This window comes from Lissotriton helveticus, chromosome 12 (assembly GCF_964261635.1).
Source record: "Lissotriton helveticus chromosome 12, aLisHel1.1, whole genome shotgun sequence".
NCBI lineage: Eukaryota > Metazoa > Chordata > Amphibia > Caudata > Salamandridae > Lissotriton > Lissotriton helveticus.
Genome location: NC_136073.1, coordinates 73,933,973 through 73,960,027, shown reverse-complemented (window position 1 = coordinate 73,960,027; position 26,055 = coordinate 73,933,973). Strand labels below are relative to the sequence as shown.

At 49.1% G+C, this 26,055-nt stretch overlaps 1 protein-coding gene across 2 annotated transcripts in view; it reads left to right on the top strand.

Annotated features, from left to right (window-relative positions):
• The window catches only part of DNAH2 (dynein axonemal heavy chain 2), a 3,497,426-nt gene that overhangs the window by 644,189 nt on the left and 2,827,182 nt on the right, over nucleotides 1–26,055 (top strand). For both annotated transcript variants that reach the window (XM_078670326.1, XM_078670327.1), the window contains one exon: nucleotides 14,519–14,758. In XM_078670326.1, the coding sequence (XP_078526452.1) occupies nucleotides 14,519–14,758 (240 nt within the window). The remainder of the gene's footprint in view (nucleotides 1–14,518; nucleotides 14,759–26,055) is intronic.

The following is a 26,055-nucleotide window of genomic DNA, read 5'->3' as shown; positions in this document are numbered from 1 at the left end:
CCCAACTTTTTAGGTCTCGCCTATTATATTCCGCAGGGATTAATAGGCGAGTATATAGTAGGCAAAACAAAGTCTTGACCAAGCGCGGATTACATCCAGTGCATGTGATCCAGCCGCGTGAGACGCGCGTGCACGTCAAACCTATCAGCCTCGCACCAGACATGAATACTGCCTCCCATGCTGCTCCCCCGCCCCCGCCATCAGACTTCAAAGCAATGCCAAGAGCTTGTTTTTCTAATCCGCGCTTTGCCGCTCCCCTGCTCCCCTGCTCCCCCGCCCCCCCACAATGCCGAGAGCTTGTTTTTAATTAATTATTTAATTTCACCAATGCTTGTTTCACAGGCCACCGTGTCGCCCCCTTTCCCCCCCACCCCCCTCCCGAGACTTAGAGGTGGTCAAGGAATTGTTTATTTCAAATGTTTTATTGCTTTTGCTTCACAGTGTGTGTGTTACCTTGATATTTGTACTGCGTATACTGTGTATATGTCTACTGTCATTGGTCCGTCCGTGTGCCTCGAAGGCACGGAAAAAAGGGCGGAACTGATGTCATCACGCCGGCGTGGGCCTATTGTAGGTGTCGGTGACGTCAGCGGAGTTGCGTGCAATGCCGTGTCTCTATGACGTCCAAGTCCACGTCGGCGCGAAGCTACAAAAAGAATTTCCGAATGTTGCTGACGCAAGGGGATATTCACAAGGTGAGGAATCCACAGGCAGATATTGTATCTACCAGAAAAAGCGTTACCGAAGGTAAGTAACTTGTTCTTCTGGTCCATGGAAGACATGGCTTGGCAGTTCGGGCTGGACTGTTCCCATGAGGCACAGGGTCAGACTGATTTGCATATAGCCATATCTGAAATGGGGTGACTGAGTGGGCTAAAGAATGGTGATGGATTAAACCCAGATCATTTGACTGGGGGTGAGTGTTTGATTTGCTCAAACGCTCCGTCCATCATCCCCTTTTGTATCGCTTTGTTCGCCCCAAGTGTGGCAGGATATGCTCAGACGTGAGTCTCTTGCTCACTTGGCCACTGGATTCAAGATAGCCTGGCTGATGAGGATTATGAATCCGAAACCGGTCCCAGGATGCTTGTTTCCGGTCCATGGAAGACATGGCTTGACAGTTCGGGCTGAACTGTTCTCATGAGGCACAGGGTCAGACTGATTTGCATTTAGCCATGTCTGAAATGGGGTGGCTGAGTGGGCTAAAGAATGGTGATGGATTAAACCCAGATCATTTGACTGGGGGTGAGTGTTTGATTTACTCAAACGCTCCGTCATCATCCCCTTTTGTATCGCTTCCTCTTGTAAGGCGCTCTGATACCTCAGGGTTTAGCTAGCGCTATATAAAACTTTTCAAATAAATAAATAAAAAAGCCTTCTGGTCTGAAATGTTGGTGAAAATCGAGCAGTTGACGGGAAAAATCTTGACTTTGCCCAGCTATTATTAGGCTGGGCTGTATTAAGCTGATACCCCTAGAACAATCCTGTCCGCTCTAAATCAAAGGCTTGTGATACTCATGTTAATGACGTCTCCTCGCTAGGGGCCAATATTATTTCAGTTCCACCTGTGGGGCGTCTGCTTACAAGAGACAGCTCTCTGGGTTAATTGAACCCGCCAACTGCTCCATCTTTTAATTTCGAGCAGCCCCTTGTGCCGAAGCCAGATATTTATAACCTTACTGATCTCCAATTGAAACATTTAGCCCCAGAGTTCACTCCTTTAGTTATTGTTTTGGACCAAGTCCAACTTTTACATCCAAATAAGAGGGATAACTGGGTGGATCTAAAACCCAAGATAATCCATTGGATTAAGGAAAATTCAGGATGGTCAGATGACCTCTCTAGAGATATCCTGACAGTAAGATGAGTGCCATAGGTGGGTGGTGAACCGAAATCCTCTAATGGTGATTGTGTCGTAATTAAGTTTAGAAGGCCTTTGCTGGTGGAAAAATTACTCGTCGCCCTTAACTACCTGGTTGGTTCTCGAGGCCGAATAAGAGCCCTGCCTCTAGGGTTTTCCTATGGACCCGTCCATAGTATGTGTCAGGGGTTAATAGAATCAACCAGCCCCCCACGATCCCTCTAAGCAATCGATTCTCACCCTTGGGCAATCTTCAGGAAATTGACTGACACTCTGCACCGACTGAGTCCCTGGTCCTCACTTCCTCCTCCTTGGCAATTGATGATCATTTTAAGTACTCATCTGGGGGTACACCATGAGATTCTTTGTACTTTGTGGTCTCTATTTGTTAACCTGGAACATTGCTGGAGTGCATTCCAAAATGTCCAATGAATACTGCTTTCATTTATAAAAGACTTTGATGTTATTTGCCTTCAAGAGACTTGGAGGCTGCCCGTAGATATGGTGAGGGAGACCGGGATGGATCCTGGCCGAAACAATAAAGAAACCCCGTTTTTTCAATTACATCCTAGAAACACCTGGTCCAGGAGATATACTTTACAGGGATACCACTGATATTCTTCACACATTCTTCTCACATTACTCCTAGTTGTACACGTACAATAGACATGACACCCTCGACCTGGACAATAATGTGGACGACGTTGCGCTGGCCTGGCTGGGCGACCCCTTCGAGATTGACGAAATACGGGAAGCCATAATGCAAATGATATCAGGTAAAGCCCCTGGCTTAGATGGACTACCCATCGAGTTCTATAAAACATATATAGATCTCTTAGCCCCCGTCCTTAAAGAAGCGTACGAAGGTGCCCTCAAAGCAGACACACTCCCCCCTTCCATGAGGGAAGCTCTCATAATTTCCCTTCTCAAACCTGGAAAACCTGCCACACACTGCGATTCCTACAGGCCGCTGTCTCTAATCAACTGCGATACCAACATTTTAGCCAACTGCTTAAATCTGCTAATGGAAAAGCTGGTTCTTCCAAACCAAGTGGATTTTATTCCTGGACGGGCGACATCGCACAACATTCGCACCTTCTTTTCTATCCTCCATAACGTTGATCCTGATTTACCTTTGGCGGTGGTCTTCTTACGACGCGGCAGGGTCTTGGGCTCAAAGTCCGCAGACTCGATAATTCTCGCCTCGACGCCTACTCTAATCATGAGTCCCACGCTGCCCAGTGTGGAAAAATAGTAAGTAAAATACCAATAAAACGTGCCAAAGCCCGAGTGAAGAGAACACCTATAACGCAGCAACCACCACCACCAATCAAGTCGGACCCCGTGTCCAAAATTAGTAAACCACAATAGAGGTAGAAACAGAGCACCTAAAAGAGAACTGAATCTCCTGGAGGCCTATACTCACGGGTCCAACTACCCTGTGCAAAAGGGGCTGGGAATTCTTTGTTGTACTCCACCCCAAGGTACATACACAGGAAGCGACCTAAGTAAGTATATATATAGTAATCCCCACAACGGGACAGCTTATAACCCCGAGAATAATGAAAAAACAACAACACTCACCTCCGGGGAATCGAACCAACCTAGAGTGTCCACTCGTTATTTTCTTGTAGCTACACGCTGTTGGGTAGAAACGTGTATCCACCTTCTCTGTCTAAAAGAGGAAGGTAGCAAGAAAAACTAAATGTATAGCCTGGGACAACAGGAGAGAATCAATACTACACACCCCCCTTATAGATGTCCCTCGGGGCCCAAGTATCGCTTTACAGAAGGAACCCTCTAATCAATATATGCTGCAAAGATTAAGAAGAGAAGGGCAGGGGATGAAGGGAAATATACTGCATGTCATCAGTGTTAAGCGCTAATAAAACAAAAGTGCGCTTTGGAAAAGCTGGTTCTTCCAAACCAAGCGGATTTTATTCCTGGACAGGCAACATCGCACAACATTTGCACCTTCTTTTATATCCTCCATAACGATGATCCTGATTTACCTTTGGCGGTGGTCTTCTTAGGCACCTCAAAGTCGTTTGATTCAGTTGAATGGGACTACCTATTGGGCATCTTGCAACGGATGGGCTTCCCTCCACTGTTTCTCTCCTGGATCAGACTACTATATCAACTCCCTACAGCCAAAGTCCTCCTAAATGGTCACCTATATTCCGCTTTCCCCATCACCAGGAGCACCATGCAGTGGTGCCCACTCTCTCCACTGCTTTTTAGGTCGAGCTGGTGTAGCAGTGCGAAGCATCTATTGTCATCCACTCCTGGGAATGTGAGACAGGTGATGTGCACGCGCAGGAGATTCCCCCATGTGAGCGCGCATGTTCACCCACATGCCATGCACATCTCCTGTCCCACATTGCCAGGAAGCAGATAACACTCACACACACACACACACACACACACACACACACACGCACACACACATGCACGCACCCCCCCACACCCCACTCACGGGGTCACGCGCACACATACAGCCCCCCTCACCCCACTCACCGGGTCACACACGCACGCACACACACGTGCACACACACCCTCCCCATCACGGGCTCACGCGCACACACACATCCCCCCCCACCCCACTCACCGGTAGGGCCGGACTGGCTACCGGGCAGTTTGGAATGCTGCTGAGCTGGGGGCTGATTTTGTTCATGGAGACCTGCGTTTGCTAAACAAAATTAATTTTGCTTTAATTATTTCGAAGCACACGCAGGTCTCCGTGAACGAAATCAGCCCCCACTGCAATTAAATCAGCCCCCAGCTTTGCAGCATTCCAAACTGCCCGGTAGTCAGTCCGGCCCTGCTCACCGGGTCTATCGGACTCCTCTCGTCCCGCGGTGGTGGCGGCTGCACGGGCTTGTTCTCTCAAGCTCTCCTCACTAAGGCTCCCGGTAACCGCCATCTTTCTGCGGCAAAACCAAATGACTTTACTCACAGTCCTAACACTGTGTGAGCGCATGCGAGTCAAGCCTCAACCTCACATATGGGATGTCCTTCCGTTACGCCTGGGTCACACAAGCAGAGGAATACAGAGGAATTGGGAGGATTCAAAATGCCGAGACCACGGGCTATTACTAGGGAGAAGTTATTTACCCCTATAGAGTAGAGAAGAGATGGGCAGTAGTATTCCGGTAATTTTAGAATGGGATGTTCACGTAATTTCACTGAAACGAATACACCCATTTTGATAATCTTTTAAGTCAATTTGCAGGATAAGAGTCAGTAACTCTTTTAAAAGTCCCGTATTTGTAAGCGGCGGCCATTTATTTACAATTTCATTCGTGATTTTACTTGTACGAAGAGCAACAAGGGCGGCCATCGTAGAGCGTGAGTATGGTTACATTTGTTATAGTACTCGCTGATTCTTACAAGTGATACGGAAGGGAGGTTAACTGATCATTTCACTTCATCACCGTACATGCTAACAAGTTCGATTTAGACTGGTTTTTTGTTAGAATCTCACACCTTGGAGCACATTTTCATTCTGTCTAACTCTCACACCATGCAGGATTCTCTTTCACACTTTATGCCAGCTTCACGTTTTGGAAAATAGTCTTACTTAGTGAATGGGAGTTTTACTTCCCACTCATTGTCGGTTTCACTTCTTGAAACGCAATCTCATTCATTGTAAAGCACGGCCTCACTCAGTTGATTGCTGTCTCACACTTTGGGGTACAGTCTCGCGTACTAGGTGTGAGTTCACACCTTCAAGCGTAGCCTCACTCATTGTGCGAGAGTTCAGTGCTTGGTGCAAAGCCTCGGTCATCGAGTCTTGCTCGTCGGGAGTGAATTAAACTTGATGGAGTACTATGTCACTATCTGACCTTGAATGTATTTGTCTTGGGACGTGCTTTTGCTGATTGGCTGTAAGTCATCAAGCTTAGCCTCCGTCCTTAGGTGTGAGTCACCTACTTTTATGAACTTTTTCACTTATTTCATGTGAATCCCAAAATTTGAGGCGCAGCTTCGCTCCCTGGCAACGAGGCTTCCCCAAGGTCCTATTGACATAAAAATAACTGTTCACGGGGGGTTTTGTTCTGAATTCTCAGATTCACTATGGTGACCTTGTGACCTTGACATGTTTGTGGAGTCATTCTTAGAGTCCTAAATTAGAGGATCGTGTCTCTGGTGTCGGAATGAGGGCCGGAGACTGCAGTGTAGTGTGAGAGATATCAGTGGTGGAATCATGAGACTCATGTTCTTGTCATAGCTTCACCACTTCATTAAGTGTTATCCTGAGTATACCCTATAATCACCCACTTTATCAATTTCCACATTTGTAAACATCTGGATGGATCAGGCCAGCACCTCCAGAATTACATTTTATAATTAAAGTTCATATTCTTTTTTTAATGTTTCATGTCACTTTGTCGCAGTCGTGGGCTGTGTGGGTGATGCTCTTTCTTCCCTGGGAAAATCTGCTCATATTTCCCTAAATGATTGCAACCCAGTCTGCTCTGTATCAAATGACCACATTCCAGAAGCTACTGGGGGAAGTCTGTACATTCGACCCCAGCATCTGCCTGTGTAACAGGAGCAAGAGTGCGTCAACATGGAATGCACCCCTAAAGACTAGCATGCCCTCCTTCCAAAGGAGGGCGATGGGAAAAGTCAATCTGAGAGGCAAGATGGCAACAGAGCGTACACAATACATGTCCCAACAAGTTATATTATTGCTTTTGCTGACAGCCCTCACTCTGTCAAAATCTAACATTCCTACAACTATTGTAGGCGCTTTCACCAATAATAGTCGTAAAACACTTTTCACAAAATTTGTATTGATAATTTTTTAATAAAAAATACACATTCAAAAGACACACATTATGCATAACAACTAAAATGGTAAAAAGTGGTTTAGGTATTAACTTGCCCAACTTTTTAGGTCTCGCCTATTATATCCCGCAGGGATTAATAGGCGAGTATATAGTAGGCAAAACAAAGTCTTGACCAAGCGCGGATTACATCCAGTGCATGTGATCCAGCCGTGTAAGACGCGCGTGCACGTCAAACCCATCAGCCTCGCACTAGACATGGAATGCTGCCTCCCATGCTGCTCCCCCGCCATCCCCCACAGCAATGCCAAGAGCTTGTTTTTTTTAATCCGCGCTTCGCCGCTCCCCTGCTCCCCCTTCCCCCCACAATGCCGAGAGCTTGTTTTTAATGAATTATTTAATTTCGCCAATGCTTGTTTCACAGGCCACTGTGCCGGTCCTCCCCCCCCCCGAGACTTAGAGGTGGTCCCGCCTCCTGTTCTCACACTCGGCTGGAAGGCCACATAGCCTCCTCCCAGCTGGGCTGCTGCCGAAGTCCTGTTGTGCCCCGGGGCAGCCTCTCTTTCATCACTGGTCACCCGGGGGCCTCCCATGCTTGTGCGACCTCGACCAGCCCTGCACTTCCCACATTCAGGTAAAGCAGCCGCTGGCAGCAGGCTTCCCCTCCTTCTCTTAGCCTCCTCCCAGCTGGGCCGCTGCCGAAGTCCTGCTCTGCCCCGGGGGCAGCCTCTCTTTCATCACTGGTCACCCGGGGGCCTCCCATGCTTGTGCGACCTCGACCAGCCCTGCACTTCCCACCTTCAGGTAAAGTAGCCGCCGGCAGCAGGCTTCCCCCTCCTTCTCTTACATTGGGGCCGTCGCCTGCAGATTTCCCTGTGCGATTGCTGCTGGAGGGCCCACCGCAGACTATCTCGCGCTGTGGACCATCCACTGTCACCAGGCCGCAGGCGGTGTCCCTCATATCAGCTGCTGCAGAGACGATCCCCTACGTGCTCCCCCGCAGTTAACCATCGCTTCAGCATTAATAACAATTGATCACAAGAAAGCCAAACTGTATTTACTAATAACATGTAATACTGGAAGGCCCCCACTTGTCTTTCCTTCGCCTGAACTGACGGTTTGCTTTTATCCTATTTACATGCCTTTATAATTTCTCTTTTTCATTGATGACAGCATTAGTTCTTTTCATCACCTTATCTCACCGGTTTTTTGTCCCCTTGGATGTCATCATTAGGATGATACCTGTGGCTTTTCACAATAGGTTACAGATCCATTTATTTTTTAAAGAAGGTTTTACATGGTAAATATTGAATTGATATCTGTTTGTTTTAAAAAGTGGTTAACAACATTAAAACTGTGACTTCTCTCTAAATAAAAAAAATGTAAGCGTCCAGTGTGTTCCACAGCTGCAATATGGTTAGCTCGTTTCTAAGCCCTCCATATTTTGGCAAACAAGGGGGCCTACAGAGAGTTACGGCATTTTGCAGAGGATCACACCGTTTGATTTGTGCGCGCCGGGATTCAATGTTAAATTGCCGCGTTCTTCAGTTCAAGCATTTTTTAGCATAGTCTTAGCACGGAAACTTCACATTAATACCCAGCAGCAAGAAACCCAAGAGCTAAACAGAAGCAAAATGTATCCCCAGCTCTCCTCTCATACCTCCATACGCCCACCCACCCTCCCTCTGTGCTGCCTCTCGCCCAGCCACCCTCCGTGTTGCCTCTTGTACACCCAGCCACCCTCCGTGTTGCCTCTTGTACACCCACCCACCCTCCGTGTTGCCTCTTGGCCAATGTGTTGCCTTTCGCTCAATGTGTTGCCTCCCGCCCACACACCCTCTGTGTTGCCTACCACCCACCCACCCTCTGTGTTACCTACCCCACACCCACCCTACGTGTTGCCTGCCGAACACCCACCCACCGTCTGTGTTGCCTGCTGCCCGGCCACCCATTCTCCGTGTTACCTCCCACCCTTAGTGTTGCCGACCGCCCACCCACCCTCCGTGGGGCTCATGCTGGCCCACCCATCCTACATGTTGCCTACCCTCCGTGATGCCTACCCTCCGTGTTGCCTAACCCTCCGTGTTGCCTAACCCTCCGTGTTGCCTAACCCTCCGTGTTGCCTAACCCTCGGTGTTGCCTACCCGCTGTGTTGCCATACCCACCCTCTGTGTAGCATTACACCCACCCACCCTCTGTGTTGCAGCCCACCCTCCGTGTTGGCGTCCCGGCCACCCACCCTCTGTGTTGAATCCCACCCACCCACCCACTGTGTTGCAATCCGTGTGGCATCCCGCCCACCAACCTTCTGTGTTTTCTCCCTGTTGTCTAACCACCCACCCTCCATCACTGATGCCTATCTCTCACTGTTGGCTCCCACCCACCATCCCTCCCTGTTGCCTCCCATCCACCCTCGCTCCTTCCCTGTTGCAGAAACGTGTTTCTTCCCAACCTCCCTTCCTACATCTGTGTTGCCGTCGACTGCCTTCCCTCTGTATTGCATCCTGTCTACCCTCCCTCCGTGCTGCCTCCACCCTCCATCCGAGTTGCCTACTGACAGCCCTCCCTCACTTTGTGTTGCCTACCGTCCACCCTCCCTCTGTTGGCAGAAGTTTGTATTATACTCTACACAAAGGTCTATTGACCCTCTTTCTGCTACTCTTTCTACTGTTCTTCTATTCATTCTTACCCTAGCCCGGCAGGGTTCTGCTTTAAGTACTCTGAAGGGTTATCTTTCTGTTCTATTTGCTTTTTTGCGGCTGCCAGACCAACCCTCTATTTTAGGTCTCCAATTGTAAATAGGTTTTTGAAGGGGCTGACTCACTTATTACCATCCATTCCCTTTGTTATGCCGCAGTGTGACTTTAATTTTGGCCTCACTTTTCTTATGTGTGCTTCTTCTGAGCCTCTGCAACATTCCCCCCCTCAGGCTGTGTGAGAAGCTGGCTTGGTATATGGTGTCCACTTTTGTAAGTGGGCACCTTGCACAATCCAGACGACCCTTATGGTGATTTTAGTGGTCTTGGACATCCTTAGAAAGCTCAAGAAGTGGTAGCTGTGGCTTAGTCCAGAAGGAGTGTAAAGCAGCTTGTTTTACCAGAACGTAATTTTGTAGGTATAGATTAAATGAAAAAGAACCACACTGTATTTTTATAAAAATATGTATTTATTATAGTATACTCACTAACACACTTAGGTATCTCCTAGCCAGAGACATACACAATGCACAGAATACTTTTCAATAGAAACATCGCCAAACATCACCCACAGCCTGCTGACACTGTCGACCTTCCTTCACTATCCACAGCACCCCCACGACCTCCGCACCCGCACCCCCACCAAACAAGCCCTGAAATGCATCCTCCTCAATGTGCTCTCCCTGCACAGACACACCTGCATCTATCCCGACATCGCCACTGCCATTCCTGATGGCTACAAGATCCAAAGGAAGGACTGCCCCCACCTCCCAGGAGGAGGACTCACCATAGCACACAAGAGCTCTCTCCGACTCCACACCTCCAGCACGATCGTCTCCCTCTCCAACACCGAAAACCTTCACTTCCATGTCCAGATCAGCCCCAGAACCACAATGCGCGAAGCAGCTCGTCACCACCCCCACCCACAAAGCTGGACACACTCACGATACCATCTTCGCAGGAGGGAAAAACATCCACTTCAACCACACCTCGCAGCCCCTCTGGACAGACCACCACTTCTCATTCAACATCACCATCGCACACAAACCCGCCCGGCGCCCTCCACGAAGGAACTGGAGCAAGGTCACAGAGAATCGCCTCAACTCTACCCTCGTCCACGACCCCCCGTCCGCTACAACCAACGCCACCTCTGCAGCCACAGAACTACAATGCTGGATCACCAACTGCGCGGACAAACTCACCCCCCCTCCGCCGCCCCGACAGACAACGCCCACTGAGGAGCCCCTGGTTTACCAACGACCTCCAAGAAGCCAGATGCGCCTGCAGACTACTTGAGAAACAATGGAGAAACAACAGGACTACCAAAGACCAGTCCGCCTACAAGAATGCCACAACATAATACCACCAACTCATAAGATCCATCAAGAGGACCTTCATCTGGAACAAAATCCTCACCAACACCAGCAACTCAAAGGAACTCTTCAACATCATCAAGCAGTTCACCAAACCCGCCAGCGAAGCCACAGACATCACACCGACCCAGGACCTCTGCAACAAGCTCGGCTTCTTCTTCCACTTGAAGATCAAGGCCCTCTACGACAACTTCAGCGAACAGACCCCTGAAACCACCCTCCCCTCCAGCAATGACAGCCAGCCCACCATCACCAGCTAGAAACTGGTCACCACTAAAGACCCCATCATGACCATGAAGAACACCCACTCAAGAGCCCAACGGACCTGTGCCTGCCTCACATCTTCCACAGAACCGTCGCCGCCATTGCGCCCAAACAATGCCAGACCATCAACACCACCTTCGATTCTGCCAGCCATCCAGGGCCCATGTTTGCGTGCACTTTGAAGGATGTTGTCTCTGCCTCTAAAGTTCAGTAATCTAGCACAATCAGTCTGGGGTGGGCCCCGGGTGTTGACCAGGTATCCAGTGTTCCCGTTCCACTCTGAAACATGGGTGAAATCTTTCCTTCCAACACTGCGGATGCCAACCACTGTTCCACAAACAAATCAACCCATTGCCCCTCCGCACCCTCAGCCACCCACACCAGGCGAGCATTGGTTCGGACCCTCAGCGTCTTCTATCTCAGCCGTAAAAGTCTACATCCTTCTGCAGTTTGCGCAGTTGAACATCATGATCCATTACCATCAGGCGTAGCTGCGCCAATGTGGATTCCGCTTATCAGTTCTGTCTGCCAGCTTTTATGATATGCCCCTAGTAGATCCAAATCCACCACCACTACTTCAGTCTTCTGCTCCAGGCTGTCCTTGGTGTCCCGAATAGCTGTCAAAATTGTGGCCGTATGGGCTCCCAACCTCATTTCTGCCCTCCCCTTTACAGGGCTACCTGCAGGGGGCCCACCCTCATCCCGGTCCCAACCTCCTTGTTTGTTGCAGACCAGTATGATATTAGGCAGGGCCAGCGCCTATACCACAGCTGTCCGTCAGTTCTCCTGTCCCAAGGGAGCCATCAAAGTTCACATCTCTGCGGTGGAGGGTTGGCTTGACAGGGTGCCACCGCCCCGGACATTGAAGCAAGGAGCCTTCCACTTACACCACGCTGCCGGGGACCAGCCTTCACTAGAGCAAGAGACCAGGCTGCTTTCGTCCCCACAGCCCCGGGGCGCCTCTGATAGTCAGACCCTGATCAAGTAGACGGGGAGAACCCCGGATATGGAGGATGTCTCTTGTCCCACAGAGTCAGGGGCGGAGTGCACCCTCTCCCGTGCCCCTCATAATGTCACAAGACCCAAGTCTTCGGGGACCTCTAGAGCACCAGAAGAATGCTGAAGGCGCCACTCAGAAATGTGCCGCTGCTACACACTTCCGCCCAACCAGGGCCGCCACTCCTCTGAATTCAGTGAGGCCCCTACGCCATTCAAGGCCCTCAACTTAAACCGGCTGCTTGCAGGGTCTCAGGTGCTGGCTATGCTGACCACAATCCTCTCTGCAGAGCTCCTCCAGACTTGTGCAGCCCACACATCCATAGCTGCAGGCTAGTGCAGGTGCAGGTCCAACAAGCTGCGCTGCAGGCCCCAGTCCGCCGCCAGCCCCACGATTTCCCCACTTGGGCTGAATGGGGTCTGTTCCCTAACCAGTATGTGCCACAAGCACAGTGACCAGGATCTGTACACTAGCGGACCAGTTGCGCCCAGAGCTTGGTTTTCTGTGTCAGACTCCATTGCTGCCATAGCCACATCCCCCACAACTAACTCCTTAGAGTACAGGCAAGGGTGTCACTATGGGGAACCATCGATCAATGCCTTATGGGACTAATATGTCCTATACATAAATATGTTGGAGCTAGAGCCACACGTCCTGGCGTTGAAAGCTTTCCTTCATGTAGTGAGATTGAGACTGGTGGCCTAAATATCGGCCATGCGCACGAGTGAACAGTAAGCCATTTGCAATTCAGAATCATTTGCTGTGTTTTGCCAGGACAATCTGGTCCAAAGATTGTCAGAATCTCATTTGAATAAGAAGGCTGTCTGACATTCTTTCCACATGTTGGCCAAGGAACACTCCATAATCTTGACTTAAGGTGTGCTTTCCATTTATACCTTGACTGGGAGGTTGCTAATGCTGCCCTTTCCAGAAGATTACATCCATCATCATCCATTGTTACGCTCTTCTGGAAGCCCAACATCCTTTCAGTGTCTATGCACACTCCAGCAAGGGTAAAAATAGATTCAACTGGACTCTTGCCTTATGTAACTATCACAAATATATGCTGGATGCATGGGCTACCCCATATGAATTCTGCTGACACTATTATTGCAAAGTGTCTCATTGCAGTGATGCTAAGCTTGGAGATTAATGTGTTTTCCTAGACCCCAGCTGCCCAATGCAACCTTCTCCTTTTTTCCTCATTCTCAGTCTGGGAAATCTACGTACAAAATTGATGAAAGTAAAGAGGACTTAAGAGTAGCAAAAAGTTAAGGTTACACTTCATCCATTCCCATGGCTTTCTCTTTATCTATATCTGTACAGCTAGCGCGCAGGCATTGGACAACAATACATATCAATTGGTTATTTTTATATTAACATAGTAGGACAGGAGGTGCAGGGAAGGGATGTGAACCATATATGAAACATGCATGCATGTATGGTACCAGCATGCAAAGTTCTGATATAACAACTTTTAAAACTGGGTTTGTTTCCGCCACAGTTTATAATGTTTTTTTGTAAAGGTAGATCTGCAAGCGGTTGCACTCCACGGAAACCCAGCAGGTGCAGCAGTTGGTGGGTGGCCCTTCTAATGCCGTGAGTTTGGGCTTTTTTCCTGAGCAGGAAAATAGTAAGGAATATTTTCCAAGCACCCAAGGAAATGTATACATTTTTTTAAAGAAAATAGTATCACATTTTGAGCCCTATTTTTGGGGAAACTAATATGTTATTGGTAGGGCCACAGTGCCGCCATGGCAGGGTGGAGCAGCTGTCACTTTTTTTGTAACTAGTTTCCACCACAGTGGCGGGAGCAGCTTCGGCAGAAAAAGCCCATGTACAAGGCAATTCATTCTAAATGTGGGGGCTTACTGAGGCTGGGACAGCTGTGGTGATGCCTCTACTACTAGGTAAATGGACTAGATGCACAGCGTGCTTCCAAATATGTTGATACTTTTTTTAGGGTGCTACCACAGTATCGTCGCGTGTCCCGCGGCGTAAAACTATCAACTGAGGGGTAGTGTGATCAGCGGGTCACTGATCCCATCCTGTGGCGCACACACCCGTGTGTGCGCCACAGGATGGGATCAGTGACCCGCTGATCACACTACCCCTCAGTTGATACCTCTACTACCTCAGACTTATGGCAGCTGCCCGCCAAGCTTTAAATGAGAATGTAAGAAGAGGGGAGTCACCATAAAGGTATCTTTTCATTTTCAGTGATAAAGCTTGACTCTGTGGGCCCAATTAGCAAGTTTTTTCAGTGCACAGTTGTCTTATTCCTGACAGATGTAAATGACTCTTGAATTTGCAGAAATAATACTCACCCATGGAAGAAAGCTCTGTGAATCAGGTCTGTTATCAGGATTTTGCCAGGATGTCGTTTGTTGTGGAATATATAATGCCAGAGAAAAACATGGCAAGGACAGAGCACAAATGGGAGCACAAATGAATGCTAATGCTTTTTGATTGTCAGATAACATCATAAAGAACAATGCATTGACATTTCTATCCTTTGTCATTGGGTTCCCTAGGTGCAAGCAATTGTGGAAGAGTATAAGATGAGCAATGTGACAATTGCGCGCTACGCCAAACAAATTAGTGAGCTGCTCCTGGTCTACATTGATGACAAGCGTGTTTACAAAGACCTGGAGTTTGAAGCTCACCAGGAGGACCACCGCAAGAACATTCGACAGAAGCTGATGACCATTCATGTCGAAATCAGTGTACTCATGAAGCAAGTCTATGAAGTCTTCAAAAATGATGGGCCTGAGGTAGTTAGATGATGGGTGGTATCTGTATCCATCCTGCCAAAACATTGTAGAATACCACACGGGCCATTCTTTGCTAGACCTTCACAAGCTATGTGACATAGAAGGATGCTTGTAGTGATTGTAGTGTACATGGTTTTATGTAATTCAAAGCTCTGGGTTAAACCCAATACCAGGTAAGCTCTGGGGTAAAACCAATACCAGGTATGCCCCTCATAACTCACAGGTGGTAACCAAAATACGGCAGCCTGAATATACTGGAAATATGGTAAAACAATGTGGTATTTTAAGTCATACATGGTTTGTTAATTCAGTAGGTTGATTTATGATCAAAACCTGTATAGCCTGATTCACAAACTGCATTTTAAAATATGGGAAGTAGTACTACAGTAGTACTACTTGCTACAAAATGCAATTCACAAACCTACCAGACACAATCTCCACCTCAACCTCTCCTACAATTTTCTATCGGGAGATTCTCCCACATCTAAGTTTACTACTAATAGTAAATGTAGGAAGAACCTGTGGGAGTGGCTGTAAAATAGGGTATGCTTACTACTAAAAGGGAAGGGTCTTAGGGAGGGACGGCCAACAAACCCACTGTTAGACCTGGCACCATTGGCGTGGGTCTCCCTTCCATTTTTGGTGTTGCCTCATGTGTTTTTCTGGTGTTAGATGCTTTGGGCACTGTGCCACTGCTGTCCAGTGTCACAGTGCGAGTGGTCGCTACCGTAAATTGATGTATTGATTAGTGGTTCCATGATTGGATATTTGGTTTACTTGTCAGACCCTTGTACAGTGCACTGAGTGTGCCCAGGGTGTGTAAATCCAAACGCTGCTAGTGGGCTTGCAGCACTGGTTGTGCCACCCACAGAAGCAGCCTTGTAAAATGTGTCTAAGGTCTGCCATTGCAGAACCTGCGTGCAGTCTGGTACTGTCATGCTGACTAGGCAAGTGCACCCACTTGCCAGTCCCTAAACCTTCCCTTGTCTTCATATTAGTCACCCCTATGGTAGGCCCAAGGGCAGGGTGCATTGTAAGTATAAGGTAGGACAAGCCCTGATGTGTGTGGCATTATCAGGCTCGGCTCTCTTCTTCCTCGGGGCTGTGATGAGAGTCCTAATCCCGGCCCCACTGAACAACCCCAGTGCTCCGAGATAAAACACGAACGACTAAGGTGATACAGCGGGGCGCGGGAAAGGAAGGGAACAGCAGGGAGGGAGATCTGTAACGACAAAGAACACGCTATTAGAACACCCTACCTCCCTGACCTACACCAGTGTTCTACTTTTCTCCACCCACAACCCTTCCACTGCCCCTACTCATTACCTGTAAAGGAAAATACACAATGCCTTAGTCCAATGGAGACAGGGGTAGGGTATGGATTGCAGAACTGTGCCTGACTGTGAAAACAAACATACACAAGATTCAATCTCACTGGTTCAGTGTACAGATTCGTGATTAGTGCGCTATAGAGATTACACACCTACCCAGAACAATGCTTGAAAGTCTTTACATAGGATACCACAGTTCCCTTTATTTGCGTCCACTACCCCTCCTGTCTCCTGTTATTTCGGGAATAAAGAAACAAGTATGAACTCTGCACACCGGCAGCACAATCTTCGCAACTGGGTCACAGTGTTAACTCACTCTGTGACTCTCTCTTCCTTGGTATACACTCTCCACATATATATAGGAAGTACAGTTTATGTGAGGGATACCAGTAACGAGGCTCAATAGGGTTCACGTGAGTCCTATCGTTACTGTGCCTGAAGGCGCTTATATACAATATGTACAAGAGGTGACTAGGGGTTTCCGTGGGGCTACACAAGTCACAGGACTTGTTTCCGGATCGACCACACCAAAATCCCCCTAGTTCAAACTCTCTCTTTGAAGTTCGTGAACTTCCTAGCAACACTCTCCGAGTGATGCTCCTAGGAACCAGGCAAACTGTGGGTGTGTTGTTGGGATCGACACTACCAACGCCCCACACCACACAGCTCTTGATTACTCACAGTTCTGGCGCTTCAGTGAACGACCGCCACCCTTACCGCTACCAGCCTTGTAATCCAGGAACACGCCAACACGTAAACGGAATTATCGGCGTCTAACCGCCGTCCGACTCAGCCCTTTATTTCCTGGTATGCGCGCGCCACTCACGTTCGTGCGTGGCGTACGCACAGCATGCCGGGAAATGTAGTTCGAGGCGGCCGTAATCTTCCGGCGCCTCGGGAAGTGTAGTTCGAGGTGGCCGTAATCTTTCGGCGCCTCGAAACATGACAGTACACCCCCCCTCACAAAGGGGCCTTCACCCCCCCCCCCGGCTTGGCAGGAAATAAACGATGAAAACGGGCCACCAACCGGGGGGCACGAACAGCCGACGCCGGTTCCCAAGAATCCTCCTCCGGACCAAACCCCTTCCAGGAGAGAAGGTATTGCAAACGACCCCTCACCCTCCTAGCGTCCCGAATGCACCTCACCTCATACTCCTGATCCTGTTGCACCCAGAGAGGCAAAGGGGACCTACGAACCGGACTTCTGGAGGGTTTTAGGAGGGAGACGTGGAACACAGGATGGATGCGCATGTGTGCAGGCAAGCGCAGGCGCACCGCCACCGGATTCACATGCTCAACCACCCGATAGGGTCCAATGAACCGCGGGTTAAACACACTATGCTTCTTAAACCTAATGTGTTTTGTGGATAACCATACCAGATCACCCTTCTGATACACCGGATTTGGTCGACGGTGCATATCGGCATGGCGTTTGTAACCAGCTTTGGCCTTCACAAGGTTCTTGCGTGCATTCAGAAGGATTCTGCGCACCCGCAACATCCGTTCCCTCACCTCCGGCAGCTTCACGTTATCAGAAGGCAACAACATAGGGGTAAACCTGGGATGGTGTCCATATGAACAAAAGAAAGGGGTGTGTTGAGTGGATGCATGCTGAGTGTTGTTATAGGCTATTTCTGCCACCCACAACCAATCAACCCAGGAGTCGCTGCTTTCTTGCACATAACATCTGAGGTACTGTTTTAAAGATTGGTTTAGTCTCTCCGTCTGTCCGTCCGTTTGTGGATGGAAACTGGTGGACACAGACGAGGTTATGTGTAAAGCTGTACACCAAGTTTTCCAAAATCTCGCAGTGAACTGTGCCCCGCGATCGGACACGATGTCCCGAGGAAGACCATGTATTCGTACTATGTTCACCAGAAGTAGATGTGCCAATTGTCCTGCTGTGGGTACCTGGGCACAGGCTATGAAATGGCCCATTTTTGTTAAAAAATCCACAACCACTATAATGGCCGTCTTGCCCTGGTCTTTCGGAAGCCCCACAATGAAGTCAACAGAGAACCTCTCCCACGGATTCTCTGGAGTGGGCAGAGGTTGCAACAATCCTTGCGGTTTCTGTCTGTCTGATTTCATTTGACTACAAGTGGCACACTCCGTTACCCATCTGCGCAAATCCAATCTTATGGAAGGCCACCAGAATTGCCTCTGGGTTTTTTCTAACGTTTTGACGAACCCCATGTGACCAGCACACGGCACCTCATGACACCAAGAGAACACTGTCTTTCGTAGAACGATCGTGGGTACCAGTACCTGTGTTCCTCTCATCGGCACGCCGTGTCTTGGTTTCCACTCTGGGTGATGCCTGAGCCAAGTGCGCCACACACATGTCTGCACTCCCCTCCTCACACGAAACAAAAAGTCATCAGTCTGGGTGACTCCTATGACTTTTGCAGGTTCAATGATGGACCGCACGGGTTTCTCCGATGGTATCAAGAGATTCTCTCTCCGTGTTAGAGCATCCGCCTTCCTGTTGTTGGTACCAGGCCGGAACGTAACCACAAAACGAAACTCCTCAAAAAACATCATCCATCTTAGTTGTCTGGGAGACAAATGTCTCGCGGCTCGTAGAAACTGAAGGTTTCGATGGTCTGTATAAACCGCGATCTGGTGTCGAGCCCCCATCAACCAGTGTCGCCATTCCATGAAAGCATCACGAATGGCAAGTAGCTCCTTCTCCGCGATGGTGTAATTGATTTCCGCAGGGCTGAGTTTCCGAGACATGTATGCAATCGGATGTAGGATGCCGGTTGCTTCGTCTTTTTGAGATAACACAGCCCCCAGGGCTATTTCAGAGGCATCTGCCTCTACTACGAACGGGATGTCCGGATCGGCATGCGTCAGTACAGGAGCGGAGGAGAAAGCAGTTTTGAGGGCGTCCAAGGCTTGTTGGGCTTTTTCGTCCCACACGAACGGGGTGTTCTTTCTTGTAAGCTTCGTGAGTGGTGACACCATTCCAGAGAAGCCCGATATAAATCTTCTGTAGAAATTGGCGAACCCCAACAGGCTCTGGATGTCTTTGACGTTAGAGGGGCGGGGCCACTCTACAATTGCTTGGACCTTCCTTTCCGCCATCACTTGACCTGAAGGAGTAAGCATAACTCCAAGGAACTCCACTGTTGTGACGTGAAATTCACATTTGGTGATTTTGCAAAAGAGGTGATGGTCTTGTAGTGCCCTTAACACCTTTTTTACGTGCGTGATGTGTTCTTCCGTTGAATTTGAATAAATGAGGATGTCGTCTATATACACGACCACATGTCGATCCAGGTATTCCCGAAGGACTTCATTCAAAAAAAACTGAAAAGCTGCAGGGGCATTGCAGAGCCCAAAGGGCATCACCAAGTACTCATAGAGCCCGTACCGTGTTTTAAAAGCGGTTTTCCACTCATCACCTCGTCTGATGCGGACGAGGTGATAGGCTCCGCGTAAATCCAGCTTTGTGTAGATGCGTGCTGCCCGGACCTGTTCCAGCAACACCGGGATCAGAGGCAAAGGATACTGGTTTTTCACGGTGATGGCGTTTAACGCCCTGTAGTCTATGCAACACCTTTTTTCCCCGTTTGCCTTGGGAATAAAGAATAGAGGAGATGCTGCAGGAGATCTGGATGGGCGAATATAACCTAAGGCCAGGTATTTGTCCAAATATTCGCGTAACGTGGCTGTTTCAGGGAGTGTTAGAGCATAAATTCTCCCGTTGGGAATCTCAGAACCAGGGATGAGGTCAATGCGGCAATCGTATGTTCGGTGTGGTGGAAGTACCTCTGCCTCTTTATCACTGAACACAGCCCTATACTCATCATAACAGGAAGGCAGCGTGACTTCTTTCTCTGCTGCCGTAGCTATAGCGTAATTAGTCTTTGCTGTTGGAGTCGGATTGCTTATCCTTGGAAAACAGTGGTCGTGACAATAACTCGAAAGGAACTGGATCGTTTTTGTTTTCCACCGTATGTCAGGGTCATGTTTTTGCAACCATGGGAGACCCAGGATGATTCCATATTGTGGGGCTTCTATGATGTTGAATGCCAGACGTTCATGATGGGACGGAGCACAAACGGCTTCATACTCTCTCGTGTGGTAGATAATCGGGCCTGCTTGCAATACGTTGCCATCCACGGCGTAGACTGTTTCAGGTCTGTCTTTAGCGACCAGTTTCACTCCCAACCGACGAGCCATAGCACAGTCCATAAAGCAGCCTGTAGCCCCAGAATCAACCATTACTTGCACTTCTTGAGGTATGTTGTTTATGTGCAAAAACATGTTCAAAAAAAGGTGGTTCCGCTCGTCCATCGTACTCGGAGTAAGGGAAGGGATGATGTGGACGCTTGAGGGTTTCCCTTCCTTCACCTTCAAGCCTTGTAGTTTTCCGACTCTTTTGCGGCCACTCCAGCAAGACTCTGTCCTCCCCGAGTCCGGTTGAGTTTTGGCTTCACCGGGCACTCGCGTAAAAAATGGCCTTTTTTCCCACAATAAAGACACAGTCCTTGTTTGCGTCTGTGTTCTCTTTCGCTGTTGGTTAGTGAGGCTCTCACTGCCCCTATTTCCATTGCTTCGGAAGCAGGAGCCGGTTTGTCACTGCTACCGGCTTGCTCATACGGCATCACTGCTTTATCTTTTTTCTTAGACTCTCCTTTTCTTTCCTTCATGCGATGGTCTAAGCGTAAGGTAAGATCAATTAAAGCAGAACATGTGCGAGGCTGGGGATCTATTTGGGCCAAAACGTCCTTCATGTCTTCGTTCAGTCCTTGATAGAACAAGGCTGTTCTTTTTACTTCTGGCCAATCAGTTTCGGCCACGAGTCTCCGGAAGTTGTTGAGATATGTGACCAGATCTGCATCTCCCTGTCTTAGCTTCAACAACTCTCTGTCTGCTGTGAGGGTTTCTGCCCTCCTGTCGAAGGTTTTTTCGAACTCCTCTTTAAAATTATCCCATTGGTACAGAAGAGGGTCATCCCTTTTTACTATGGGCACCGCCCACTGAGCGGCTTCCCCCCCTAGATACGAGATAAGGAAAGCTACTCTCGCTTGGTGTGTAGCAAACATCTTGGGTTTGCACATAAAGTGCATCTGTACTTGTGTCATAAACACTTGAATCTTTTTTATGTCCCCGTAATATCGTTCTGGTGGTGCCAGAGGGATCTGTGCGGGCATCTCAACCACCACAGACGTGGTAGGGGAAGTGCTACTAGAAGCCCCTGTTGAGGTGGTAGTAGAAGGCAATCTATCAAACCGGGCTCGCATCTGGGCGTTTTCAGCCCTTGCAGCTGCCACCTCTCTATTGGAAGCTGCCAGCTCTACCTGTACTAAGGCCAAAGCAGCCATGACGTCCTCTAAGGTGGTCATGGTTGATTCCCAACACAGCCAAGAGGAGGTAAAATCCTTGGGCCGATAATTCTATCAGGCTCGGCTCTCTTCTTCCTCGGGGCTGTGATGAGAGTCCTAATCCCGGCCCCACTGAACAACCCCAGTGCTCCGAGATAAAACACGAACGACTAAGGTGATACAGCGGGGCGCGGGAAAGGAAGGGAACAGCAGGGAGGGAGATCTGTAACGACAAAGAACACGCTATTAGAACACCCTACCTCCCTGACCTACACCAGTGTTCTACTTTTCTCCACCCACAACCCTTCCACTGCCCCTACTCATTACCTGTAAAGGAAAATACACAATGCCTTAGTCCAATGGAGACAGGGGTAGGGTATGGATTGCAGAACTGTGCCTGACTGTGAAAACAAACATACACAAGATTCAATCTCACTGGTTCAGTGTACAGATTCGTGATTAGTGCGCTATAGAGATTACACACCTACCCAGAACAATGCTTGAAAGTCTTTACATAGGATACCACAGTTCCCTTTATTTGCGTCCACTACCCCTCCTGTCTCCTGTTATTTCGGGAATAAAGAAACAAGTATGAACTCTGCACACCGGCAGCACAATCTTCGCAACTGGGTCACAGTGTTAACTCACTCTGTGACTCTCTCTTCCTTGGTATACACTCTCCACATATATATAGGAAGTACAGTTTATGTGAGGGATACCAGTAACGAGGCTCAATAGGGTTCACGTGAGTCCTATCGTTACTGTGCCTGAAGGCGCTTATATACAATATGTACAAGAGGTGACTAGGGGTTTCCGTGGGGCTACACAAGTCACAGGACTTGTTTCCGGATCGACCACACCAAAATCCCCCTAGTTCAAACTCTCTCTTTGAAGTTCGTGAACTTCCTAGCAACACTCTCCGAGTGATGCTCCTAGGAACCAGGCAAACTGTGGGTGTGTTGTTGGGATCGACACTACCAACGCCCCACACCACACAGCTCTTGATTACTCACAGTTCTGGCGCTTCAGTGAACGACCGCCACCCTTACCGCTACCAGCCTTGTAATCCAGGAACACGCCAACACGTAAACGGAATTATCGGCGTCTAACCGCCGTCCGACTCAGCCCTTTATTTCCTGGTATGCGCGCGCCACTCACGTTCGTGCGTGGCGTACGCACAGCATGCCGGGAAATGTAGTTCGAGGCGGCCGTAATCTTCCGGCGCCTCGGGAAGTGTAGTTCGAGGTGGCCGTAATCTTTCGGCGCCTCGAAACATGACAGGCATGTCCTAATAGTGAATTACAGCCATTTTCGTTTTTCACTATTGCAAGGCTACCTGTTTCCCATAGGATAGAATGGGCTGCTGGATTGTTACATGTTTATAATCCTAGCAGACTCAGGGAACATGGTAGAAATTCAAGTTTAGTATGCCTGGACTCAGAGTAATAAAATACATCTTTTAGTAAAGTTTATTTTAATATTCTGTGTTTGCAAATACCATTTTTAGAAGGTAGGTATTTGCTTGCCTAACCATTTGAGCCCACCACTGCGAAGTTGTGTATTCCTTGTCTGGGTTTGTGGTTGACAGGACTGGGGAATTCCAGGAGATAGGCTGGGGCTGCCCGGTGGTGAATAGAAAGATCTGCATCCAAGATGGGAGGGAGGAGTTGCACCTGGGACCTGAATAGGACTGTGCCCGCCCCCCACAGTGCTGGCTCCACTCCATGTGGTGCGTCTGATGTCTCTGCCCTGCACACTGAAAGAAGAGAAGGAAGACTGTCAACAAAGTGCTCCTGGACTGTACTTGCCTTCCACAATGCTGGCTCCACCTCCTGTGGGGCGTCTGATGTGCCTGCCCTGTGCTGTGAAAGGGAAGGAGAAGTATAGTAAACAGAGTGCTTCAGAACTGACTTGAACTGGGCACAGGCCCCTCTCCCCTCAGAGAACAAAGGATTTTGAGGTATAAGTATTGGGACCCTGATCCCACGAAATTAGATCACTCCTGCAACTGACAAGAAGAAACCTCTGCTGAGGAGAAGGAACCTGAAGAAACTGAGGAGAGACTATTCCCAAGCTGAAGTGTTGCTTGGGGGATTGTCCTGCAGTGGTTGCCTGGCTGACTAGAGAGAAGAAAGGGCTTTGTGGATTTTACCTTTGCTTTTCAACTTGTGCTAAAAAGGTCTCCAAGGGCTTGGAAGAGAGCTTGCTCCCTGACCGAAGTCCTAGGACCAGTGGACTTCACCAGCCTTTGTGAATTGCTACTGTTCCAGTTGCTACAGAGGCAGGGAGTTGTGACGGACTCTCACGACCGGCCCGGTGTCCTGTTGGCACCGCACTGAGCAACGTCCGCCTCGAACAACGCAAGCTCTGTGCTCACCGACTCCGTCTCGACGCCGTCAACGAGCCGTAGCCTGCATCACGACTGGAAGGACGCCGCAATGTGCAACGCCTCGCTACACCGAATCGAACTTGTCTGACCGACACGGTCACTGCTGCAGACTTCGAGTCCTGTGACCACACTGGAGTTGGGCACCGCCTCGCACACTTCGCGACGCACCACCCAACTCGCACCGCTGTCCGTACTGACCGATGCCAGCTCCCAAACTCCGGCTCGAACGCCGCACCGTAAAGCTGGAAGCACTGCAACGAGCAACGTCCGCCCCGAACAACGCAAGCTCTGAGCTCACCGACGCCGTCATTGAGCCGTAGCCTGCACCGCGACGGAAGGGACACCGTGACCTGCAACGCTTTCTTTTTCTACACCGCGACGAACACCGGAACCGACTCGCACATCCGTGCCGGCCGCCTCATGGAAAAGGTACTGTGTTTGAGTCTGTCGACATGTGAGTGGGCCCGGACCGCCGCGGTCCGCTGGATTTGTTAGACTCTGTGTTCTTTCAGCACGCCGTAGCCGGACAAGGCTACCGACTCGCACAGAATATTGATTTGCACCTTTTTAACCAGAACTCTTGAAATGTAATAGTACTGTGGAATCTTTTTGTCGTTTATTGGTCTTGTGATAACTCTATATAAAGTATACTTATTTTTTATATAAAACCTTGTGTGGTGTCCATTTGTAGTGTTGTCACTGGGTTACTGTATTTGGTCACAAATGCTTAACTTACATTGCCTCTGAAATAAGCCTTAACTGCTCGCGCTACGCCGCCTAGAGGGTGAGCAGGGGTTATTTTAAGAGGGTAATTCCCTTGCCCTGACTAGAGGAGAGGGTCCCTGCTTGTCACAAGTACCTACATGTGCCAACCAGAGACCCCCAATTCTAACTTTGGAAGTCAAGCGAAAGGATTCAGAATTTGCATTTGTGACTCATGTACAGTGATTGGTGAACACTAGTTAGTGTGTGCAGACCATAACGCAACCACGTACTTCTGATACTTGTTTTTGCCAGAAATCTCCATTTTGTTTTAAAATCATGCCTGGTTCAGTCAGAATAGAAAAGGCAGCATCCATTGCATCTGTTGACTGTGATTGGGAGGAAGAGAAACTAGAAAGCTACACCAACACCCAGCTCAAGAGCTTCTGCAAAAAGTAAAAAATGTCAGTAGCTGGAATCACCAAAAAGGAGCAATACCACAAGGCGCTGAAGGCCTGGGTGGAAGCAAGGAATGCCCCTGTGATTTGGGAGATTATGAGGATGCAGAGGAGCAGCTTGGTGGGCCACTTGGTCCTGAGAGGGGGGTGCGCCATCCCCAGTGGTTAGCAGTGTTTCTTTCCAAGGTCTGTCCCCTGAAGAGTTGGCAGACAGAAAAGAAAACAGGATGCACGAACTGGAGATGGCCAAGATCAAATTGAATGGGCAACTGGAGCTAGAAAGCAAGAAAAGGGCTCTAGAAGTAGAGCTAGAGATCAAGAAATTGGCTCTGGAAGAAAAGAGATTGCAATTGGAGCATGACCAAGTTTTGAGGGAGTTGGATCTGAAACCCAGGAGCCTAGAGAGCACTCCCTCTGGAAGCAGCACACTGCCAGCACATGGGGAAGGTAGAGTGTACATCCCCAAAGACGTGGTACAGGAATTTTTTAAGAATGATGATATTGGGCAGTGGTTCAGAGCCTATGAGGTAGCCATGTCTTCCCACCGGGTCCCTGAGAGAGATTGGGGAACGGGGTTGTGGGGAAAGTTCCTTAGTGAGGGGCGGGACACACTGTTGGACTTGCCTTTCGAAGTCCATAACTCCTATAGCCACATGAAAGAGGCACTCATGACTAGGTATGGTTTGACCCCTGAACTCTATAGGCAAAGGTTCAGGAAGTGCAAGAAGATAGAAAGTGGTACCTGGGTAGAGTATGTCACTTTCTTTTGCAGAGCATTGGATGGTTGGGTAAAGGGCAGCAAAGTTAATGATTTTCAAGGTCTCTTGGATTTGATTGCATGGGAGCACTTGTCTGGTAATTGTTTTCCAGAGCTACTCCAGCACCTGATTGATAGCAAGCTGGCTAACCCTAGGAAGCTTGCTGAGGAGGCGGACCGCTGAGTCAGTACCAGGGTCCACAAGGGTCACATGGGAGACACGGCTAAAGGTGGGCAGGGTCCCCAGCAGAAGAGTGGGGGGGACAAGGGTAAACAGAGGGAGTTCCGCAGAGGGCCCCAAAGTAATTCCCCTGGGAACCAAGG